This window comes from Ambystoma mexicanum, chromosome 12 (genome assembly GCF_040938575.1).
Source record: "Ambystoma mexicanum isolate Mex_15411 chromosome 12, UKY_AmexF1_1, whole genome shotgun sequence".
NCBI classification, from domain to species: Eukaryota; Metazoa; Chordata; class Amphibia; order Caudata; family Ambystomatidae; genus Ambystoma; species Ambystoma mexicanum.
Window position 1 is genome coordinate 133,732,024 of NC_090936.1, and position 25,416 is coordinate 133,757,439.

Here is a 25,416-nt window from a genome sequence, read left to right on the forward strand (position 1 = left end):
GGAACCTACTGCAGGAGGGCCTTCAAGAGGTACCTCAGCCCATGCAGGCTCGCTTGCGATTGTACCTGAAGGCAAGCAGGTGAACCACAACATTCTGAAAAATGCTTTAGACGCTGCTGAGGCAGCAGGAAGGACTTTAGCCGAGGGTACCCTACTAAAACTGCACGCTTGGTTGAAGAACTCTGGGTTCAAGCCAGAAACCCAGGCATCCTTAATCAACAAGCCAGTGGAAGAATCCAACTTGTTCGGCAAGGCTGTTGACGAGGTGCCGGAAACATCAAAAAAGGAAAACAAGACTCTGAAAACTTTGAACCAAATTACTGATCAGGGCGTGTAGACCCCTATTGTCACCTAACAGTTGCCTTACACTAGCCAGAGCACTCGTACAGTCCAAACTGGAATATTGTAACAGTCTCTACTTGGTCTACTTAAGGCCATGCATAAACTGCAGAACAATGCGCTCGGAGACGCCCTAAACATACCCAGAAGAGAGCACATCTCAGCAACCTTTTGCAAATGGCTTTCCATACAAGAGAAAATTGACCTGAAAACTCTCTGCCTTACCTACAAAGCACTAAACCACAGAGCCCCACCTTATTTTACTGACAAATTCACCTCGAGATCCTCCATCCGCACTACGAGATCCACCAACACCTCCTGCCTAGTGGGTCCTAGATACAACCTCAAAAGAGCAGGCGGCTCCAGCTTCCCGGTCCTGGCCACCCAACTATGGAACACACTCCCACAGGACATCAAATCCATCCAAGTATTCGAAAAATTCAGAAGTAGTATCACCTGGCTAGTCAATAAGAACTAACCCATTCCCCTCTCAGCCATGCACCCAGACTGCCCATATATGCTCCCATTTCTCATTCATGACTGTACTTATGTTTAGACTATTGCATTAGTTGAATTTCCTGCCTTGTATCATGTATCATATGTACTATTCTGTATGATCTGCAATATGTAACAGTCTTCTTACTACTAGCACCCTTATACCACTGGGTCGGGCATGCTATATAAGTAAAAACAAACTGAGGCCCTTTCAGCAGAGAGGTGGGTGGAGGCTCTCCTTTCATGGGCAGTCCTACTCTTGCTCCCTTCGCAACCAGTATTGTTCTGGAAACATTTGGTACTCTGGTCGGGGGATCTACCGCCACCACCACATATCCACTTAGGGTACAACGCTGTGGGAAAGGAAGGGGGCGTAATTCCACCCCCTGTGGCACCCCGGCCTCCAGTTAAAAATGACTTCCAGATCCGGGTCCCCTCCCATGCCTCCCCGGTCGGGGGTCATTTAACATCATTCCTGCAAGCATGGGAGGGGATTGCATCAGACCAGTAGGTGCTCAAGACAGTTGCCCACGGGTACTGCATCTCGAGTTCAGCTGACCACCTCGATGCAGACCTCAGATCAAGACGCCTAACATCAGAACACATCAGTACCCTGCTGCAAGAGGTAGAGATCCTGCAGGAAAAGGGTGCTATTAAAGTTGTCCCTCTTCTACAGGTAAACAAGGGTATTTATTCAGTGTACTTCCTTGTACCCAAAAAGGATCTCACCATGCGCCCTGTGCTAGACTTGCGCCCAGCAAACAAATTTGTCAAACCTCAAAAGTTTTGTATGGGTACACTGCAAGAAGTAATTCCTCTGCTAACACAGAGGGATTACATGGAAACATTGGACATGAAAGATGCATACTTCCATATTTCAAGGTTGCCGATACACAAAAAATACCTAAGGTTCATGATAGAGGACAAAACCTATCGGTTCAAAGTACTTCCCTTTCAGTACAATCCATTCCAGTTTATCCTTACTTCAACGACTGGCTCATAACGGGGGACTCCTACGAAGCATGCCTGTCAAACACTCAAAAGACGATAGACCTTTTATTCAGTCTGGGATCCTCCACAAACTAGAAGAAATCCCAGTCCAGTCCAGCAGTTTATGGGAGCTCTATTTCAAACACAAGACAAGAAGACGGCCTTGTCTTCCCCTCCAACGAGATGGTTCAAAACATGCTGTTTTGATACCCTCAACATGTAGCCAGTTGGGAGGTGACTGTACGCAAAGCCATGCGACTGTTTGGTATGATGGCATCCTGCATTTACTTGGTGCCTCAGGTGCGTCTGCGTCCCATGCAAGAGTGGCTTAACAGCCAGTGGACAATGGACGATCTAAGGGTTGTCTCGGCAGCCCTCATTCTCTCTGTAGTGGTGGTCAAGGGAAAACCTCTTGAAGGGGAAGTCCTTCACCACCCCCGCAGTAGAAGCCACTCTCACGACGGACACATCTCTCACGGGGTGGGGGGGTGCTCACCTGCTTCAGCAGACAGCGCACAGAATTTGGTCACCTGCGGTAGAATCCAACCATATAAATCTGTTAGAGCTCTTAGCTGTATTCAAAGCACTGAAGGCCTTTCAAAGTTGCAGGGGAAGACAATCCTGGTCCTCATAGGCGGCACTACAGCCAGGTACCCCCTGAACAAGCAAGGGGGCACTCACTCTCCAGGGCTATCCAAACTGTCCCAGAACATTTGGAAGTGGGCTCTTGAACACAAGATGTTCCTGTTGTCCCAACAGGGTCCAAGGGAACTCAATCTTCTAGCGGACAAACTCAGCAGAGACTTCTCGCTGCCCTTAGAGTATTAATCGTGACTACATGAAGACCTAGTCTCCAACGTTTTCACAGAATGGTGCTTCCCAGAGATCGACTTGTTCACAACTCTGGAGAATGCACAACGCTAAGATTACGCCTCCGGGGACCCACCGATCCAAGGGGAACTATCTCTGGATAACGTGGTCGGGGAAATTTGTTTACACTCCAAAACCCACCCCCCAACCGCGACCCCCTGACTTCCCCTACTCAACAAGATTGTGCACAAGATGCACCAGGAACCAGTCACTGTTATTGGTGGCCCGCCAGCCCTGGTTCACGCATCTGATGGAGATGTCTCTATCTCCTCCAATGAAACTGCCTTGCCCTTACAACATGTTATCTCAGGACAAGGGGAAGCCACTTCGTCCATACCCACAGACTCTGAACTTAGCGGCCTGGCTCCTGAGGTCTTAGAGTTCGGGCACCTCCAACTTCCTCAGATGCATGAACATACTTGGGGAGGCAAGAAAACCTAATACCCGATATTGCTACTCCAGTAAATGGAAGCGCTTATCTGGTGCAATTCCAAGAGCATCAATCCCATTGACTGCTCATCTAAACATTGTGTTGTACCTGACTCACTTACTAGACTCGGGCCTGGTTTTTAATTCACTGAAGGTTCACTTAGCTGCACTCTCAGCCTACACTACGTCACAACAAAGAGTGTCATGGTGGAAAATACCAGTTATTGAGGCCTTAATGGAAGGGGTTAAAAGGATTAATTCCCCCATTTCTAACCTAGCTACCAGATGGGACCTAAATGTGGTATTGACTAGACTATGGGGTCTCCTTTTGAGCCTATGAATAAAGCAAGTCTCAAAGCTTACTTACAGGACCGCCTTCCTAGTGGCAATCACTTCAATAAGGAGAGTCTGCGAACTACAGGCCCTTTCAGTCCTAGACCCTTTGGTTACAGTTCAGAGAAGGTGGTTCTGCACGCACGCCTTCGATTTGCGGCCAAATATATTTCCAAGTTCCATGTGAACCAGTCTATAGAACTGCCAACTTTCTTTCAGAATCCCACTAACGTGGCAGAGAGAAGCCTACACACATTAGATGTGCGCAGGGAAGTCATGTTCTATTTGGAGAAGACTAAACCACTAAGGAAAACGAACCTGTTTTTCATGGTAGAGAAGGGGACCCTGTCTCTAAATCAGCCATCTCAAGGTGGACTGGCATTTCCATCACACTCTGTTGCACTCTTGCTAAGAGAACAGCCCTTCAAGCCTAGAGCACACTACTCGAGGCACTGGGGCTTCCATAGCATTCATTGCTAATGTTCCCCTCGAATCTATTTGCAAGACAGCAACCTGGAGTTCTGTACACACCTTTAAAAAACACTATTGCCTAGACACTAATTCTAGGTCTGATTCTCAGGTAGGACAAGCGGTACTAAGACATCTTTTCACTACTGTTCCTTCTCACAACCCACCTCCAACTCCGGGTACTGCTCGCTAGTCTATGCACAGCATGTGATTCTAAGCAGATTAACAAGCATCAGAAGACATGCGTTACTTGCCATAATAGCATTTCTGATGATTGTATCTGCTTAGATTCACATGCGCCCAACCTTCCTCCCTGCTCGGATGGAAGGAACATAGACATCTTACTACTTTTCTCTTTTCTGTACTCACTTACAAAAGTCATAAGGCTCCCTCACGGCAGAAAAAATACAATCGGAGGGACCTTGACGCGTCAGGGATTTTGGGTACACTCACATCACGTTGAGGCTAGTGTTACAGGCATGCCCATGTCGACGTCCCCTTTTGATCCTCGCAAGACGAGCTGCAATACTCTGCAGTTACCACTAGATGTCGGACTATATGCACAGCATGTGAATCTAAGCCGATAGAATTATCAGAAATGCTATTATGGTAAGTAATGCTTGTCCTCAGATCAACTAGTAGACCAACGTAATTAGTATAAGGTGAGTTTAGTTAGGCAAAAAGGTGATTAGCAGTTGTTAAAGAAATAAAGCACCTCTTGTGGGTGGGGTGGGCTACAAAATAGAACTAACATGCTAAATTGATTATGGCGAAATATAATGTAAAATGTAGCTGCTCCCGCTGAGGAGGCGGGCTATTGACTATACATTGTATCAAAATGTCGAATCAGTACAGTATGGCATAACACATTGATTAATGGGGGGTTGAATGGTATGTAGTAGGTGATACCTACATAGGCTCTGGCGGAGGGCAAACAGTACCTTGTGGCACAGAGGGAAGTTAAGGTTCAAGGCTTCTACGGGTCATGGGCGTTGGCAGTGTGACCTGTTGAGGTGAACCACATGCTCTAGCGGTAATGCAGTGATCTCTGGCGCGGGGATCATGACCCCAGTGTGCTGCAATAATTGGGTGTGCAGCACCCAGTGCGAGTATATGGGCAGTAGAAAGCCGGGAATGTAGTAGTGTATAGAGCAAAGCAGGGTCCTACGGTCTGACAGGCGCATACAGGAGAGACTTGTAACAAGGGGCTTCGAAACCGGGCCGGGTTCCGTCTGCCGGCAGAGTTTTATTGGTTACAAATACTGTATGTTGCTAGGTAAGCCGCGTTTAGATGCCGTGTTGCACTTCGGCGATGCGCCGGCCATTTTAAAATTTCAAAAATAGCAGACATTGATTTCTGTCGAGGAGCAGGGGTCTACCTGAAGGGGATCCGATCCTCAGTGGCTGTTGAAGTGCGCGATATATCAAATATTGCAGGCGTCATTACACTCACTTCGATGGTGCTTCTCTTGCTTCCCAAAGCAAAGTGTACGGTGTAGAGAGGTGGGGGAGAAGCTGCACCTGCAGCACTGCAGGTGGATGTGTGATGACTAAAGGTAGGACAACGGACAAATCTCTCAGCAGCACAACTTTCAGCAACTTCTTGGTTCACTCTGTGGTTTTGGTGCCTTTTCTGCAGCACCAACAAAGGACACAGATCGTCCCGTCAATATTCTTAGCTTCCTGCAGTCCTCACTCTGGTGAGGGGGTCTGGGCAAGTTGGATCGGATCTCTGGAGGGTCCTTACGGGATCAGCAAAGATTTAGACCGATCGGCCTTTCCACAAGGATGCACTTAAGGGGCTGCAGGACTCCTCGTATTGGGGTTCTGCAGCGCTGGAAACTCCTAGCACCTCGGGAGATGGTTCAAGTCAAAGTTTGTTTTGGGACTGGTTGTTCCCACCAGCCAAAGGGAAGGAGTCGTCCTCTTCGGAGCTCCTCTGTCGCGTAGAAAATGGGGTCAGGACAGCGGTGGTTGCTTAACGGCGTTGCAAAGGGTCTGCAGGCGTCTCTGGTCATCTTCGATTACTTCAGCTTCCAATGGTCGACTTGCTTTGCACTCCTCCAGCCTCTAGAAGCCTCACCTTTTTATACAGTTCCAGCACACTCCTCTGCAACATGTCACAGTATTTTACCGAAAGGGGGTTTGGCTGACAGCTAAAAGTGCTGGGGGTTCTCGCTAGGAGAGGGAATGAAGCAGAACAATGATAAATCTGCCTAACAGCAGATTTTGAATGAAAACCTCAGGATTTAGGAGAACATGGCAACATTTGATAATTCTGTTTAGCCCAAAAAGCAGACTTGAATTGCCTGAAAAACCCACAGGCTCTGGAATTTAATAGAGGAATAATCGCTATAGAAAACTGATGTAAACTCTGGGAAACAAAATTACATTTTTAAATTGGACATCTATCAAACCGAGACCTGCTGGTTTGGGGTAAAGCTGGGGGGAGGAACACAAGAATGCAGCTTAGATTGCGGTTACCAGACTTGAATAAAACTAAGATGTACATGTAGTTACATTATTTCTTTTACTTTATCGAAATAAAATGTGTTTTTGAAGGGGGCAGGGTGTGGGGGGGTAACCCTCCTGCTGCTCCTTTTGGAATGCTGGAGACCAATATGAAGTCATATGCTACATAGCTATTGCTTGGACTGCTGCCAAGCCCATATTTCCTGGGCTGAAATCTACACACATTTCAATAATCCTATCTGACTCAAGTTAATCATTCTTTCTGGTGAGAAACTGCCTATGCCACTATTCCTTTGAGTTCCCCTATCGATACATTGGTTAATAACATGCTTGTTGCATGGATGATCAACCATAGCAAGTTTCTCAAAGCCAACCACATCCCCTGGAACACCTGCCCTGACATCTTGTGGTTTAGAAATATGGTATACTATTTCTGGAGACAAAATCGCAACATCCCTACATGAAAGTCTGTATACGTTCTTTCTAGTTTGTCCTCCCCACCCTTCCTATGTCGGAGAGATGGCTCTATAGAAGAGAACCCCACCCCCCCACCCATAGGAAATATTTTTTGTCTTGAACATGTGTTTTATGATGGTCTGTGGCCCCTGTCCTCATCTATTCCACGTTCCCTCTGCCGTTTGTGAACCTATTTCAGCATGGTCTGTATGAAATGTTCTACATGTACATTTATTTACCCTCTTGTAATTCGGTTTTAACCAGGAGGCCACTGAAACTACTTAAAGATGAGGAATGGAAAGTGGTGAAATAAAATGAGTCTCTTCTCATCTTTGGATGTGTTCTAAAGTCTTGTTAAAATCTTTACAGAATTTGAAGCTCGAGCCACGTTGGGTGTTAGCTACATTTGTGCCGAGTTTGTTTCCTGTCCGTCTAAAGCACTTTCCTTTTTAGCTGCTCAAGCATTTTTAACACGTTTCCTTATACATTTTATTTCTTTTAGCTGCTCAAGTCTAGTAAAAAGGTCTGATCCACTCTCTTGAATGCTTTTGCGGGGTTTATGGCTTGATACTTGCAATAATATTTTCACAATTTGTATTCTGTCCTGTTATTTATTAATACACTTCTTTTTTTTCAGACTGAAAGTGGAGGAGCTTTTAAAGGGTTTAAAGGTTTGGCTTTGCCAACTTCAGGTGGATTTTCTGGATTTGGTGCAAGCACTGGAGCAAAATCATTAGATATATTATCTAACGGAAACGGTAGCATGTCTACTAATCTGTCGTTTACCAATATGAAAGCGACTACAGAAACAAAAACTGCTCTTGGTAAGTAGAAACAGTACTTCATATTGCAAGTTTTTTGTCATAAAGGAGCCTGTTGTGCACTGGAGTACATTTGAAGGGAGTTGCCATGAATGCTCTACGAGCAGAGCCAAGCTTGGTGGACTTGATGTACATTATTCAGTAATGCACAGTTGGACGATGCATTTTATGAGGTATTCATGGGCAACTTGCTCATTTGTTATTCTTTGCTGGCATTATTTTAAATTACGCTATTCCTTGTGTGGTTTCCTCCATTATGTGCTGAAAGTTTGTCCCCCTATATAGTGCGTACACGTGGAATGAGTAGTCCATTTATATTTTAAACCATGCAACTTTCCTCAGCTGCACAAGTTATTGCTACACTAATTAGAGGGGTTTTAGTATTAGTATGTTACTAATTTAGTGTATGTAGTCTTCGGGCAGGTTGTGGATCAATTTCTCTTTCAACACAAATGTGTGGTATACCTTTTTTTTTTTTTGTCCTTTAAAATTGAAATTTTGAATGGATTGTGTCCTCTAACTCATTCCACATCTTTGACATGTAATGTCCACAGCTGTGCACTTTGGAAACTTTTCAGCAGAGGGCGTCCTGCGTCGGGGTCCATGTCTCTCTAAGGCCTCTGAGGGCAACGTTGCAGGATGTTATAAATAGGACGCACGGTGCCCGTAGCCTCAGTTCGTTTTTTTCTGCGAACCTGTTAACTTCGTGAGACTCAGCACACCTCGTGTGTTTTCTTCGTAGAAGATGTCTTTCTCTTTGAACCCTCTGACTCTGCGTTCTGGCTTTAAGACCTGCCGGGACTGCAAGTCGAAGAGGTCGCTCACTGACCCCACCGCCCCCCCCCACCGCATTGGTTTGTGGTGCTTTGACGAGTCGCATAACACCAACAACTGCTCAAAATGCCAGTCGCTGACTGCCAAGGCCTTGCGGAAGGGGAAGCTCCAGGTAAGGGCTCAAAGCCTGTCCTGTACTTCCAAGTACAAGGGGGTTTCCACTGATGACTCGAGGGGCGACTCTGCGCCGAAGGATTCCTGGGGATGTTGGTCCCGAGTGGTTCCCGCCACTCGTCTTCGCACTCGAGGAACCGCAGTCGCCTTTACTGTCCTCCTTGGAGGATGGTGCCTCGAGGAATGTTACGTGCCCTACAAAGTCCTCGACTCCAGAAGAATGAGTGACGTTTAAGAAATCCATGATGCCGATTTTTTTTTTTTTCAATCGCAGGACTCCGGTCGCGCCTTCTGACGAAGGCAGCCAGGATCAGTCTCGTTCCGTGGCTCGCATGCCTTCGGGCTCGGGTTCGCGACGCGACACATCGGGAGCCGTCGAGGTCCCGTACGGACAAGGAATCGAAAGGTCGCAAGAGACATGTCTCTAGGTCTCTGTACTCGTCTCCAGCGAGACCGCAGCAACCTCTTGAGGGTTTGGGGCAGGCATAGACTCCTTGTCATCGTATTAGCCCACAGCGTTTTCGGCACCTGTGTCGACACCTAAGCCTTCAGCGCCTTCAGGGATTTTTTTCTCCAAATTTGCTGTTGGAGTACCTGGACATCGTGGATCCTCTGAGGAAGGCTACGTTTAAGTCTGTGAGGCCGGTTTTGGCCTCCACGCCCTCTTCTGTCCCAGACCTGGGTTTCAACTCCCTCTAGATGATATTTATGAAGAGGAGGAAAGGTCTAAGGTTGAGGAACCTGGGGACCTTGAGGCTCCACTTTTTTCTGGGGAGTCAATTGGAGGAGTTGAGGCAGTCCATCCATGATGCAAGTGGACTTTGGTAGACCTGAGCCAGGGGCTCATGCAGAGTCTTCTTATAGGAGACTCATGGCGCGAGTCTCAGAGTATCTGGGCTGGTCTAGTCCTCCGGAAGACTTTGTGCAGGATGATCTGACTGACATCTTGGATCAAGATCCTTCCTCTGACCCTGTTTTGCCGGTTCATCTTACCTTAGAGCAGTGGTTTCAAACTTTTTTGGCTCTGGCCCCACTGAGCCAAGTTTGGGCAGGCCGGGCCCCCCTAAAAGTGCCGGATGGACAGTATGTAGAAATCGCTATGAACTTTTGCGTGCCGTCACCGCACCCTACTCCCAGTACAGACCCTGAGCTCTCCCCACCATACTCCCACCACTATCCCAGTTCTGCCGGCCATCCTGCACCCACCACAGTCCCATAACACAAGCATACACACATCCATACACACTTAAATAAAAAATAAATCGCCATGAACTTACCTTCTGCAGGGGCCTGCACATGGTTGCTAAAATGCCTCACTCCAGGTTGCTCTGCCCATATGTGCGAGGAGGCGCAGGAGCACCCCCTCGCACATACATACATGCAGTGCCCCAGCCAGCATTTCCAATGAGCTATGCAAAGGCTGGCGAAGCAAAACACCCCCAACGTTGCATGGCTCAGTGATCATGTGCGGCTGGGGAAATGAACTGTCAAAGGCAAACAGTGTTTCCCTTTGACAGTTCTGCCAGCCCAGGAGCGCTCTCAGCTGGAAAAAGCAGCAGAGGGGAGTGCTCAGTGTTTCACTGGGCTGGCTCCTCGGTTCCTCCATAATGGGTGAGGTGGCCAGTGGGTGAACGCCCCCTCACCCATTAGGGATGAGTCGGCAGGCTTGGACTGGCCTATAGGGCAATAGGGCGATGACTGTACCCTGTAGGCCAATCAAAATGGGCCACTTTTTTTGGCCAATGTGGGCCAGTTTGAGGAGTTGCTTCACTATGCAGCTAGTAGTTTTGACCATTGTTGCTGAATAAATATTCTTTAAATATCACAATTTGTTTACATTTGAATAAAAAACCCCTTGTGTACTATTCAAACAGTCTGTGATTAAAGGACTGAATATCTATTTGCAACTGCTGGCCATGTTTTCATTGGTGCCTAAGACCGTTTTATGGTCCAGTCTGACCATGTGAGCTGCCCCCTCCCATTTCCCCCAATCTAAAAAAAAAAAAAATATATATATATTTTACATTTCATACTGGGCTCTGGTGCCCCCCCCCCCCTCCTAGGAGGTGGCCGCCCTCCCCTGGGGGTGCGCGCCCCACAGTTTGAAGACCTCTGACTTAGAGAAAAGGGTGGCAGCTGAATCGCTTCCGGCTGTTAAGTCTTTGACCAAGAAATACCGCCCTTCCATTAGCGACCCCCCGCCCCACCCCCAGCTACCTTTCATCTTACCCCACTCCTGATAGTTTGGTGGTTCAGGCGGCTACGGCCACCTCTAGGCAGGCGGTATACCCAACCATCCCTCTGGATAGGGATGACAAGCGATTCAACGGTTGGGCCCGGAAGGTATTTTCTGCTGGGAGCATGGCCCTGAAATCGGCCAACTCCACATGTGCCGTGGCAAGGTTTTCACACACTGGAATTTTGTTTCTTTGGCGGACTGAGCCTATTTCCGAGGGATAAGAAAGGGATGGGGAGCCGCCAGGGGGCGCCGAGATGTGCTGATCACTCTCGTTTGGTCTCCGTCCCGGGGTGTCTTATTTTTAGAAATTGAGCCCCCCATAACTGCAGGAACCGACCCCTGACCCCTTCCAAGGGCTCCTGGCGTTGAAGTGTGGCGGCGGGGTGTGTTTTTGGTGCCTGAGGGTGCCGGAGCCTTATAGGGCCCATTGCTGCTGCCGCAAGCGGGTCCGCCAGTGTGGCCATGCCGGCCGAGAGAACCGAGAAGTGTCCTCCCAGTTGACGGTGGGGGAGGGGCAGGAGCCTCTCTCAAGCTCTCGCGGGTCGGGGATTCCTGAGAGCAGGGAGCTCGCCTGCCGAATGGTATACGATACCCAGCAGCAGGGGACGAGCTGGATGCTCAATGCAGGCCGACGAGGTGCGGTGTGGCTGCTGTCTGTCCGTGCTTGGAAGCGATCGACACCCAGTGAGTGAGTGCAGCCCAGTGAGGTGTTTCGACCCAGGGGAAATACGCCCCTCCTGCCGAGGGTGAGCAGGGGGGAGGAGCAGGGGGAGCAGGGGGAACAGGGGGAGGAGGAGGAGGAGATGGAGGGGTGTAGGATCCCGCCCACCGGGGCCCGGTCTGTGAAGCCTGAGAGGTTGGTGTAGTGCTGCTGGAGCGAGTCTTGGAGAGCAGCTGGTTGGGGCCATCTCCCATCTTTGGGCAGGGTGACTGGGTTGATCCCCCGCATGCGGTTCGTGGACTGGGGGGGTGCCTCTTCCACTTACAGGGAGCAACAGTGGAGTGGGTGGCCGTTCCACCCCCCCCCCCCCCCAAGCCCTCCCCTGTGGATTTTTGTCTGGCTGGACTGAGGGTCTGGTGTTACACTTCAGGGAAGGAAAACGAAAGGAGAGACCACAAAAAAGGAAAAAAGACATATACCATTTTTAAAAATTCCACCTCAGTAAGGGTCCTAGAGCTAGCTTCAGGGCGCTCAGCCTGGTAGTTTTGCAGCAGCTCAGCAGTCTTACTTGGCCGCAGGCTACCTCCTAAGTCTACCTTCCTGCGCAAGTATATCTGCCCCCCCCTGCTGGTGGAGCTGGGTGCCCCCGGCTGCTGGCCCAGCCTCAGTGAGCGGCAAATCAAGTATAGCTCGTCTGGTGGTGCCAGTCCTTCTCCTGAGGCCCCCTGGATCGGCTCGGAGCGGGGCTGGGCCACTGGAGTTGACGTGGCCTGGGGCTGGTCTGGTGTGGGTTTCCAGAGAGCCGTGGGGGAGAGCGGGCATCGGTGCGCAGGTTGTGGGTGCTCGCTGGCACTTTGGATGGACTGGGCGCAGGCTCTACAGAGGTTTCGGCGAGCCCCTGACCTTTCCGAGAGCAGGAACGCATGCAGGCCTAGAGTAGTCCAGGGGAAATGGACTTGCAATCAATGAGTCGTAGCATGGCTGCCTTGTTGGAGGAAATTCGCGGTTTCAGGGCAGACATAGACAGAAGACTCGACTCCCTTGACAAGAAGATGGACTCAGTGGAGGATCGAGTCCAGACGCTCGAGGCCAACCAGACCTCGGCTGACCTCTTTGAAATGCAGTTCGACATGAGATTAGCAGAATTGGAGAGAAGGGAGGAGAAGATTACCATCAAGTTGGACGACCTTGAAAACTGGGAGCGACGCTCCAACCTTAGGTTCCTTGGGGTTCCGGAGCGGTAGACGCCCCTTGACTTATTGAAAGGGGTCAAGGCAATCATAAGCACCCTGTTTGAAGGTGAAAATACCAGTGAACCTACCATTGATGGAGCCCATAGAGCGGGTGGACGTCCTGGTGGCCCTAGATCTGTCCTGGTGAAATTTCATTACTATATGGAGAAAACCAAGATTCTTGATCTGGCACGTAGGAAAGGTCCCTTGGACTGGGAGGGTGCTAAAATATCGATCTTTCAAGACCTCTCGGTGCTCACCCTCGCGCGTCGGAGACTTTGTGGACCCTTGACGAGGTGGCTGCACTCTAGGTTGGTGAGATATAGATGGGGGTCACCCTTTCTCCCTCTCCTTTGAGTTCGATGGCTTTAAGTACTCCCTGGTTGCGGAGTCGGACATCCAGAGAGTGACTGGAGAAAGGCTCTGGATGAAGGGAATAAGGGAAAAAGAGATTGTGACCCTCCCCTGCAGAGTGCAGTGCGTTGCCGTGTCCGAGGTCATAGAAAATTTAGAAAAGTGGCTCCTCATTCCCCAGAACAGCCAGTGACTTAACTGGGAAGTTGGGGTCTTGGTTGGTTTGAATTGTGTGCATCAACGCTTGGGGAGGGGGGGGTCTGGTGTTGGCCTATGAAAAGTTCTTCTTGGTTGGCTGTGTCCCATGTTATGGAGGTGTCGGGGGTGGTGGATAAGGGGGAAGAGGCTTAAGATGTGTCTATGCTGGTTGTGCTAGGGGGGGGGGGGGGGCTCAGAATTTCATGCATCCGACAATTGTGATTCACCCCGGTGGAGGTGAGGCCTGGCGGCCTGGGGGGTACGGGGGGGGGGTGGCGGTTGGATGTCGCAGTCTTTCCAGGTGCTCGGGGAAGGGATGGGTGCGGGAGGGAAGGGGTTGGTTTCGGCGGGGAGGGGTTGTAGTGGGCAGTGGCTGGGGGTTGGGGAGGTGGACGGTTTGGTTCTGGTTTGTACTTAGGAAATGGGGATGTTTGTTACCAAGCTCATGTTGGGGTTTTGAAGTTCTATCCTTTTGGGCTCACTATCGTTCACAATCTTTGGTCAGGAGACAGTTTTTTGAAAGGTATTGCATGTGGGAACCTACTAGAAAAGATGCCCGGTGGGACAGGTCTGGCACTCTGCCCCTTTCATAGGGCCCGGCAGTGGTATGTGCTCACTTAATGGCTGCCCTGTTCTTTTCACTGACTTTGGGGTCTCTAAATGTTCGGCGCCTGAATACCCCGTCTAAGAGATCACTGTTGCTGAAGGAATTTAATAAACCCCGGAAGCAGGCATCAAGTTATTCCAAGCAAGCCCAACAACCCCTTCTAGGGGCTATTTGGGTGCAGTCCTGGCGTCTATGGCGCCAGGCTCATAGATTAAAACTTACCTAATGCAGACCATGCTGCAAGAGCTCCAAGCCAAAAGAGGCTTGGAAGGGACTTCTTTACCTAGGGACTATTTTTTACTCTGGTGAGGTCGAGGAGGAATACTTACCTGGGACTACTTTGGAGGCTATTTAAACCACACCCGAAGAGCAGCACACGCTTAGTTATTCTGCATCCAGCAGCGTAACGCTCACCGTGCCTGCAAGTCTGCATCCAGTCTTCTGCCACGCCCGCCTCGAGTCTGGAGCTCCTAGAAAGAGGGCGAAAGAAGGAGAAAAGGTTATAACAAGAGCAATACCTTTAATCCTTACCTGAATTCCCGATCCACCGTGCTTTCGAGCTGGAAGAAAGGTTATTTTATGCGCGTCGCCTCGCCTGCTGCAATGCCGCGCTGAACTCACCGGCCTTCGCAGCATCTTCGCTATCCACCGCTTCCTTCTGCATGTTCCCGCCGCACTCCGGCACCTAAGGGGAACCCAAGAACAGCAAGGTGAGCCAAGGGAATAAACAGAGGCAATATTAGTTACCCCCCATAGACTTACCTGATTTTACAGCCAGGGGTACTATTCCTCTTCACGGGTCGGCGCAGCCTCCACCGCATCTTCGCCGCACCCCGGCCCCTAAGGGGAACAAAAGGACAGCAAGGTGAAACAAAGGGACAAACAAGGGGTATCCTTCTCACCACAATAGACTTACCTAATTTTATCGCCGGAGGCATTATGCCCCGAGACTTCATAATTTCTCTCAGCACCTGAATAAGGGAGAAAGCAACAGGTTACATACTGACATTATTTTATCGAACTGTGTTGGATAATACAAATCCTTACCTGAATGTTACCGGTTGCCACGAGGAACTCTTCGCTAGGGTCAAGCTGCAACCGGCAAGGAATAGGACAAGAGTGAAAGTCAGACATTTGAACTCTTACGAACTATATACTTACGGCGTTTTGCCGGAAATCTAAGTCAATATTATTCTGGAACTCGCCAATTCCTTTGAACCAGTGAAGCAACTGGTTATCTACGCGCCCCTACACTCAATGCAGGATGGAGAGCTCATCTTTCCAAACCATCAGGTGAGACTATAAGAGGGGACATTAAAGGTGATCAGTGGGGAGAACAGCGGGGGTTGGGGAGATTTACACTCAACTCCACGGGTGGTTAATTCCCTTTCTCCATTTGCAGAAGAATACTCTTACAGGCCAAGTAAACTAAGCTAGGTGGGCCAGTCCAGTCTGTCATCTCGGCACTACGCATCACATTGGTGGAGACCGCAGCTGTCCAGTTCATATCGACGTCCCTGTGGAAGCCAGGTGAGCTTAACCGCCCCGACCAAGCGAAGTGGTGTGGCGATTTTGGTCTTCCCCAGAGCCCACTTCAGCGCGCGAGCGCACCGAGCAGATCCAAATGGCCGATACGTAATGGTGAAGGGGGAGCTGAGAGGAAGAAAGGTGTCACCCTGGTGTCTATCTATGCCCCAAATGAAGCCCAGGACCACGTTTGGGAGGAGACAAAAACGAAGATCACGGGTTTTGCGGAGGGGCTTCTCCTGGTTGGGGGGTGGGGGGGGTGACTTTAACATGCTGCTCAACCCCGAATGGGATAGGAAGCCTCTTCACCCGTGTATAGACCTGCAAGTCCAGAAGAGAATGGCTGCATCATTTTTGGCAACTAATGAGACCTTGGGATTGGTGGATTCTCATCCGACCAGTCCTGATCAGAACCCCTTTTTTTCCAACCCACACTCGTCCTTTTCAAGGATTGATTATATTTTGCTGGACAGGGCCCTGCGGGACTGTTTTACGGGATTCGGGGTGGAGCTTGTCCCGTGGTCGGACCACGACATGGTCCGGGTTCAAGTGGGTATCTCTCCGGGTCACCCTATGCCCCTAAAGTGGACTTGTAATGACCTCTTGCTGAAAGATAGGGAGATCTCTCATTTCCCCTCTGCGAACATCAGAGTTCTTCGAACTTGACAATGGAGAGGTAGGGAAAGTGGGAGCATGGGAAGCCTTCAAGGCTACGATTCGTGGGGTCCTGATTAGGCTGGGTGCGGCTAGGAAGAGGCTTAGGACTGGGGAGGAGTTGTCCCTCAGAAAGAAGATGGAGGAGATGCAACCAGGGGGTAAGCTCCATTCTCAGATGCTTCCGGGTAGATGGGCTGAACTAAAACAGCTTAAGGCAAAACTGGCCTCCCTTATGGTCGGGCAAACTGAGAGGAAACTGTCTCTCCTCAAGCAAAAATATATGGAGAAGGGGGAGAAAGCGGATAAATTCTGGACTGGAGACTACGGTCTCTCAGAAATAGTAAGAGGATGGACACGTTGCGTCTCCCCGGGGCGAAATGTGTCTAGATAACCTAGTGATAGCAGAACAATTCCGAGCGTTCTATGAGCGCCTCTATACCTCAGAGTGCATAGAGGTGAGCCCAGAGGCGATCAGTTTCTTGATTCTCTCCCGATACATTGCCTCCCGTCAGAGATAGCAGCTCCTTTAGAGAGGCCTATCACACCTCAAGAGGTGTTAGATGCTATTAGCTCTATGAAGGGGGGGGGGGGGGTGACTGCCCCTGGTGACGATGACTTTACGGTTCTTTTACAAGTCCTTCGGCTCTGCTCTGGCCCCTTTCTTATCGGAACTTTAACGAGGTGCTTACCCTTTGGAAACTCCCCCGCCATCTATGCTTTCGGCTTGTATAGTGGTTCTCCCTAGAAAGGGGAAAGACGCATTGAATTGTCAGTCTTATCGTCCCATTTCTTTATTAAATTTGGACGTAAAAATTCTGCCGAAACTCCTTGCGACTAGGTTGGCCCAGCATCTCCCCTTACTTGTACATGGAGACCAAGTCGGGTTTATCCCTGGGAGGCAGGGCTCTGACAACATCAGGAAGACCCTTGGTTTGATGCATGAAGTGGGTAGTAGCAATGTGCAGGCCTACATGATGTTGTTGGATTCTGAAAAGGCCTTTGACCGTGTGGAATGGTCCTATATGGGGAAAGTCCTGAGAAAGATGGGTTTAGGGGTAAGATTTTCTGGGTGGATATCCGCTATATATAATGCCCCATCTGCCAGGGTTTCGGTTAACTAAGTGGTCTCAGCCCCGTTTTCCCTCTCCCGTGGAACCCGACAGGGTTGTCCCTCATCTCTCCTCTTGTACGCTCTTGCCCTGGAGCTCTTGGCTATAGCTATAAGGCAACACCGCCGGATTACTGGGATTGCCTGTGGGGATGTAGACTTTAAGCTATCTCTATTTGCGGATGACATTTTGGTCTATATGACCAGTGTGGACCACTCCCTTCCAGCCCTCTTGAATCTTCATTCGTATGGGGTCTTTTCGGGTCTAAAAATTCAAGTTTATTTAGCAAAGTCATCTCTCATGCCGATGGGTCCGCTCGACAGGTCCATTGACAGGAAGGATCAGATGGGAGGTATTAGAGTTGAGCGCGTGGCCACGCCATATTTGGGGGTTTTGCTTCCGAGAGATTTGGGAAACCTGTTTTGAGCTTAATTTTCTTCCGGTCCTCGCTAAGATACGTTCAGACCTGAAGCGTTGGACTCCTCTGACGCTCACATGGTTTGGACGCATGGTATCCTAAAGATGAAAATTTTACCCCGCCTTTTGTATCTTTTCTCGGCCCTTTCTACTGTGATTCCAGATTAGTTTTTCTGAACTCTGCAATCCATGGCGCTGCGCTTTATCTGGAACGGGGAAAAGGCCAAGAGTCAAATTGGCCACCTTAACCTTGCCGAAGTCCCATGGGGGCGTTGGACTCCCGGACTTCCGTTTATATTGCAAGGGTGATGCTGGAGCATATGAGGGACGAGGTGCGAACCTACTGGTCATATATTGAGGATGGCCACACTCATCCTAGGAAAGTAAGAGACTTATTGTCTGCCCCGGCGGCAGACCTCCCGAAGAGGGTCCGAACCCATCTGACATTGGCTGTCCTATGGACCCTATCGAGACAAGATGGGTCCAATGCACCCCTTTCTTCCTGGCCCTCTCCCCTGTCTTCTTTATGGGGCCCTCCTTTTGATCTGGGGAAGAGGGGATTCAAGGATACCCAGAAGTGGTCTGATATGGGACTAGAGCGGGCTGCGCAGTTATTCCAGAATGGTGTTTTTATCAAGTATCCCACTTTGGCAAATTTCTTGGGAGACCACCCGATCTCAATTTTTGACTTTCTACATGTGAAAGGCCTTTTGACTGACCCCAAGTGGGGGGTGTCCTTGATGCGCCCCCTCAAACCCCTGGAAAATTAGTTGGTGGGCGCTACTACGAGGAGAGGTTCCCTTTCCAGGATTTACAGCATTTTAATTACAGCCCAGGTGGAGGGTAGACAGGGTTTTAGAAAGTTCTGGGAGGAAAAGTGGGGTGAACCGTTAGAGGATGTCTGGCCTAGGCTGTGTGGGGGGCTTCTATCTGGTTCCCTGTATATGGCGGCTATGGAGCAGAACTTCAAGATCCTCCACACTTGGCACCTTTCCCCGGAGATGCTGTCTAAGATGTTCTGTGGTACCTCCCCCCCTTTGCCCCAGGGAATGCGGCCAGAGGGGCTCTTGGTGGGAGTGCCCCCTTGTGCACATTTTTTGGTCGGAGCTCTTGAGCTGGATTAAGGGAATGGTGGGCCTCTCGATTCCCCTATGCCCTATTGACCACCTGCTTGGGTTCACCTCCCCAGTATCTGAGTCGTCTATCCGAAAGTGGTCCAGGCCATGTTGAGGGTGGGGAGGCTGGCCCTGGCCCAGAAGTGGCGGAGCCGAGTGTAAAGATGCCGGTGGGGGGTGCCTGTACTTCTGCTCTCTCTATATGGTAGAGGAGAGGCACAGAGGACCCCAGCCAAGATTCTCTAGTCGGTAACAGTGGACGAGCAATCAAGGCCTAGCTTCTCAGGTGATGCGGGCTGGTTCTTAAGTACAGTGTAGTCCCCGAACCCCCACAAAGGAATGTCCACACACTGTATTACTGAAAAGTCTTTATATAATTAATATTCAAAGGTATGTACATGATCACAGTAACACACTTTGTACTCGGAAATCAACAATGGTAAATATATACAATTCTAAAGTGGTACCACCAATATTATCAGATCTCATTAAAGTGCATCAACTATACTGTTAGAATGTCACATAGATCAATAACAAGGAAACTAGCAATAGAGATAGGAGGGAAAGCAAGATGGTTGAAACAATAGGCAGAGTACTGGCCGCTACCCTTAAGCACAATTCTGTGTGGAGATCACCCCCCCCCCCCCCCACCACCGTCGGCAACCTGTAAAATAAAGATATAGCACAAGCCCAGTCCATATATTGCTCAATAGTCTTGTTCTCTCCTATGTTTTTATCCCCAATGTACCTGGTGGAGTAGGGTTCTTCGAAGAAGCGTCAACGGATCCTTCTTGAGTGACTCCCTTTAAAGCAGGAGCCACGGATCGTCGAGAGGCATCGAAGATGGTGAACTTGGCGTCGACGGTGTCTGAAGTTCGAGGGTGCCGAGACCACAACGTCGATCCAGGCGGTGCTAGTCGGCGACGTCCTGCGAGGATGAGGTGTGCAGGGCACCTCGGCGATTGATTGTTCACGACCGCAAAGAGTTTCTGAAGAACTGTGGCCCAGCAAGGTCGTCAAAGTCTTTGTGGTCTCTGGGTGGTGGGAAACCCACCGGCGGATTCTCCTCGGTGCGTCGGCGGCCTTGACTTTCTCCGGCAGGACAAAGCGGTCGACGTTGCGGACAAGGGAGTCCTTCGATTCAAATGTTCTTAGGCAAAGGAGCGGGCGGCTCAGGTCGTCGGCGGCACGGCGTGAAGTGGTCCCCGCGTCTGGGCAACACAACTTCGACGGGCCTCCAGCAGTTACACAAACTTGCGAACCCTGGTTGACGGCAATGGACTTCGACAGCGGCGAAGTCCGGGTGCTTCACTTCGTTCTCCTCAGCCGTCCCATCTCAGGTCGGCAGCCTGTAGAGGGTCTGACTTCCAGCGAGCTTCTGCAAATGTTAGCGGTGCTCGATGGTCCCTCGGAGCACAGGAAGAGGGCGCTTTACCAGGTCCTCTCTCGGATCAGTCTTCGATGAATTTGGCAGCCTTCAGATCAGGTCGAAGCAAATGCAAAAGCAAGTCGTCTTCTTCCAGCTGGGCGTCGAGGATCAGCAGTGCCAGTTACTCTTCAAGTGTAGACACAGCTTCTGAACAATTTCCAGTGGTGAGAGGTCCCCAGACATACTATCTTGGCTCTCATCCACACTGTTGGGTCGCACTCAACAGCCAATCGTACAGAAGGGCATTCGGGCCATCCTCCTCCCTCTCAGACACTCACAACAAGGAATGTGGATTGGGACAAGTACCCAGCCATTCAACACTACACACTGCATTCAGGCCAGTTTCGGGCAGGGCTGTCTCAGTCTCTCATTCCAGAAACCAGACAGCCACAAGAAGTGCATATTGGTCACACTCCATTCACCCAGGTCCCACCCACAGGGTGTACCCACAACATACAGTTACTGGGAAGGCTCCAGCCAGACTGGACTGCACTGCACAACACCATATATGGAACTTCCACCCAACAGCCTGTCAGGTGGGAAGGGACAGAGTCAGGGCTTCCCAGGACTTTGGGAAAACAAGGTAACAGGCAATGGAAAGCAAGAGGCCACAGGGGCCATCTTTTTTTCCATCAGGAATCGACTGATTCCAATGGCAGGGTCGGGGTATCCCAAAATGGAGGATACTCTGAGCACCTGTCAAATTCAGCATGGAGCTGCCACCAGCCCATACCCTGCTCTGCGGGCCACCCATAGGTGCCCAAAAACATACACGAGGGGCACAGGGTTGTTCCCCCCCCCCCCCCCCCCCCCCATGTGTGCCGTAAGGGTATCCCATGGGTCTGTTCACCAAACCAAAAGAGAGCTGCACCGCCAGGAGTCCCACATGAACTCCTGCGCGGAAAACACGACCGAACACACGATAAAAAGGCAGTAAGGGACAAGGATACGGAGGCCCTGTCCCTGCGATGCATTTCCAGCATAACACCGAGGGGTTCCATCCAGAGCTGACTGGCTAGCTAAGCTCTGTCATTTTTACTTGTAAGAAGTTGACAGCCTTGGTTCACGATGCGATGAGTGCCTTCCTGCAAGACTGGATAGTGGTGCTTTTGCACAAGGACTGTGGTTCAATGAGACTGAGGCCTCTGCTCCAAGTGCTGTCTGATTTACATATTTTTCCTGTTTCTTGGCCCTAACTGCCAGTGGTGTAAGATTAGTAGTGAACCCAAAATGTCAGCCCGATTACTTTGCACTGTTGCTTGTTCTCTTACGTTGTGTTTATTTTTCTTGTTTCTTTCTTGTATCCATAATGTTTGTTTGAGCCTCTTTTAAGTATGGGTGGGAGGTGGTTTGGGGGGGCGGGGGTTTTGTTCTCTGTTCTTATTTGAAGTGTTTAAGTATTATGGTCAATGGTCTTTGCCTGTCTAACAATGTTCAATACAAATTAAGTGAAAAAAAGGGATGGGTTCCTTGCTCTCGTGCAGGACGGCAAGGATGCCATGTGTGAATGCCTTCAGTCGGGTTTGGATACGGCCGACAGTGTTAGCCGATCCATGGCTGCGAGCACGGTTATCCGCAGATTTGCGTGGTTGCGGAAGTCTGGGTTGGCTCCGGATGTGCAGGCCCGTCTTCTCAATATGCCCTTTGATGACACACATTTGTTTGGCAGCAAGGCTGACAAGAGCCTTGAGGTTGCAGACCTCAAAAGCTGCCAGGAAATCTTTAAGTGCTGCTGTGCATCAACCTCCGCCTTTTCGTCCTAGGGGACAGTAGTGGAGGGGAGGTTCCTTTTGTTACTACTCCTCTTTTGGTAGGACGAGAGGGGCCGCCAGTCAAAGGGACCAGAGAAAAAGTACCCGTGGTGGTCGAGGAAATTGTGGTGCCAAAGCAGCTCAGGCAGCTGCCTCTTTGCCTTCAGGCACTGCCGCAGCCACTTCCAAACAGTCGTGAGGCCATGTCTCATGGTTCGCCGGTTGGGGCAGACTGTCTCAGCATCTCGAAGAATGGCGTGCCATTACTTCAGATGCGTGGGTTCTGGATACCAGGCCCACTGCTACTGCCTTCCCTTCCTTCAGCGGCCTCAGGACAATCCACCCGGGAAACTCTCTTTGAAGCTTCCGAATCCGCTCCTTGCGCATGAAATTTTGAGCCTGCTGGAAAAAGGCGCTATAGAACTGGTGCCTGTAGCAGAGAGGAACAAGGGATGGTATTACCCTTATTTTTTTATCCCAAAGAAAGACTGTGGATTGAGATCCATCATGGACTTGCATTGGTTGAACAAACTTCTCAGGAAGAACAAGTTCAAGATGGTCACTTTCTCAAGTCTTCCAGGCCCTTCAACTTCAGGATTGGTTGGTGTCTCTGGACCTCAAGGATGCTTACTTCCATGTGCCGATCCATCCCGCGCATAGGAAGTACCTGAGGTTTGCGGCTTGCGACTCGCACTTCGTTTCGGGTCCTGCCGTTCGGATTGACCTCCGCCCGAGGGTCTTCACCAAGCTCATGGTGGTGGTGTGGGTGGCAGCGTACCTCAGGCGAGGGGGGAGAGGGGGGAATTCACGTCTACCCCTACCTGGACGACTGGCTGATCTGGGTGCGCTCTCCTGAGCTGGAGCTGGATCATATCAGTGTCACCTTCATCACCCTTCACATGCTGGGCTTCTCCCTGAATTTCAAGAAGTCGCACCTGACACCTTCCCAACAACTCCAGTACATCTGGGCTGTGTTGGACACGTCCTTGGGGAAGTGTTCGCCTCCCAAGGTTAAGGGCTCATCACATTGTGCAGATGGTGGACAAGTTTCAACATGCCCAGAGTCTCCCGGCTTTTGAATTCTTTAGGTTGCTCTGCCTCATGGCATCCTGCATTTTTCTGGTGCCAGAGGCCCAGCTGCGGATGATATCCCTGCCGTGGGCGCCCAAGATGTAGTGGTCACAGTTCTCAGGCAAGATGTCGGATCCCGTTCAGATTCCATTCTCGGTCTCCCAGGATCTTCTCTGGTGGGCCAACGAAGGGAACCTGATAAGGGAGGGGGGGAGGGACCGTTTTGGCAGCCCTGGCCGGAGGTGACTGTTTTGACGGATGCTTCCCTCACAGGATGGGTCACTCATGCCAACGACTTGACCGCCAGCGGTTGTTGGTCTGTCGGAGTCCAGACTCCACATCAATTTGTTAGAGCTGAGGCCCATCGGGCTAGCTCTGTAGGCGTTTCTGCCCGCTGTACAGGGGAAGGGTGTCCTGATCATGACTGACAACATAGTGACCATGCATTACCTCAACAAAAAAAGGGGGTGGGGGCGGTAGGGTTACTTCCGTTGTGCAGAGAGGCAATGCAGCTCTGGTTCTGGGCCATCCAGCAGGAAATTTCGATCTGAGCACTTCATCTGGCCGGAGACGACAACGCAGCGGCGGACTCTCTGAGCAAGCAGAGCGCGGTCTCCCCCGAGTGGGAGTTTGCTCGGGAAGTCTTTCAGGAGATCTTCACCCTTTGGGTAACCCTGCAAGTGGATCTCTTCACCACCAGTGTCAACCAGAAGTGTGAGATTCTGCTCAAGGGAATTTCCTCGAAGAGGAGCCTTAGAAGACGCGTTTGTGGTGGATTGGTCAGTCCCACTGCTGTACGTTTTGCCTCCAGTCCCCGTCATTCCTCGAGTGTTGCAGAGGTTCGGTTCCCACATGATCCTCATTGCTCCGGATCGGGCCAGGAGAGCGTGGTACCCGGACCTTCTGGAAATGTCATCTGCCCTCCATGCCGTCTTCCCCACGAGAGGATTCTCTTGCTCTCTTCTTGCTCTCTTCTTGCTCTCTTTTCTTTTTTCTTTCTCTTTTTACTCTTTCTCTCTTTTTTCTTTCTCTCTCGGGGGGGTGGGGGGGGTCAGGTTCTCCATCCAGAGGTCAAGACTCTCAGCCTTCACGCTTGGTATCTGAAAGGTTGAGTTATAACGATTGGGACCTCCCAGATGACGTGATGGAGGTGTTGCTTTCGGCCAGGCCAGGCGGGCTGCAACAAAATCCCTGTACCGTTGCCGCAAGTTCTGTGACTGGTGCAGAGATCACAAGGTTGATCCTTTTTCAGTGCTCCATTCCTATGGTTTTGTCTTTCTTACTGTCAATCTTTAAACGCTCATCTGAAGAATGTTCTTATTTTAAGATTCCTTTGATTTCTCAGTTTCTTAAAGGATTGACAAATGTATTCCCGCCTTCTCCTTTCCAGGTGCCGGTTTGGGATTTAAATTTGGTTTTGGAATTTCTTATGGGTGCTCTGTTTGAACCTTTGCTCTCTTGTCCTTTGAGATTACTGTTCTTCTTTGTGGTTACTTCCGCTCGCAGAGAGTGAATTGCAGGCACTTTCATCTAAGCCACCCTTTACTGTGTTTCACAAGGACAGGGTTGTACTGAGTATGTCCCTCCTTTCTACCTAAGGTAGTTTCTGAATACCATTTGAGTCAAAAGGTGGTTCTTCCATCTTTCTACCTCCTCCTGGTAAGGAAGAGTAACGACTCCATCGGTTGGATCCTAGGAGAGCTCTGAGCTTTTACATTTCTAGGATGTCCAGGGTCAGAGTGGACGATCAATTCTTTGTGGGATATGTTGGACACCGATTGGTCCAGGCTGTTACCCAACAGCTTGTCCAGGTGGATTATCCTCACCATTTTGGAATGTTATCGATTGACTGGTAAGGACCCACCTGATGGGTTGAGAGCTCATTCCACTAGGGGAGTGGCTACTTCCACCGCCCTCCAGTAGGGTGTTCCTATTAGGAATATGTGTGATGCCGCTATTTAGGCTTCCGTCCACCCCTTTTGTAAAACATTATTCCCTGGGTACAATCCATGGTCTGGATATGGCCTTTGGAAGGCGGCAATCTGATAGGGTATTCTAAATTCTTTTCCCTCCTCAATTTACTAATACTGCTTTGCGAGTCTGTCACAGATATGGAATGCGTTGGAGGACACAATTCATTCGAAGAACAAGTTACTTACCAACTGGTAACGTTCTTTCGACTGGATATTCCTCCAATGCATTCCACATCTCCCTCCCAGCCTGCCCCTCAGGAGACTTTCCTATGCAATTGCAGCTTCCGTTTTCTGCAAGGCTAAGTGCAGTCCAGCCGGCATCAGTATGATGCCACATGTTCTGGGGGAAAAAACTTAAACTGAGGCTACGGGCGCCGTGCGTCCTATTTATAACATCCTGTGATGTTGCCCTCAACAGAGGCCTTTGAGGGACATGTACCAGACTCCATCAACGC

At 50.2% G+C, this 25,416-nt stretch overlaps 1 protein-coding gene across 7 annotated transcripts in view; it reads left to right on the forward strand.

The window, feature by feature from the left end:
- Positions 1–25,416, forward strand: part of NUP50 (nucleoporin 50) — a 431,487-nt gene that overhangs the window by 190,158 nt on the left and 215,913 nt on the right. For all 7 annotated transcript variants that reach the window (XM_069628169.1, XM_069628172.1, XM_069628173.1 and 4 more), the window contains one exon: positions 7,490–7,676. In XM_069628169.1, the coding sequence (XP_069484270.1) occupies positions 7,490–7,676 (187 nt within the window). The remainder of the gene's footprint in view (positions 1–7,489; positions 7,677–25,416) is intronic.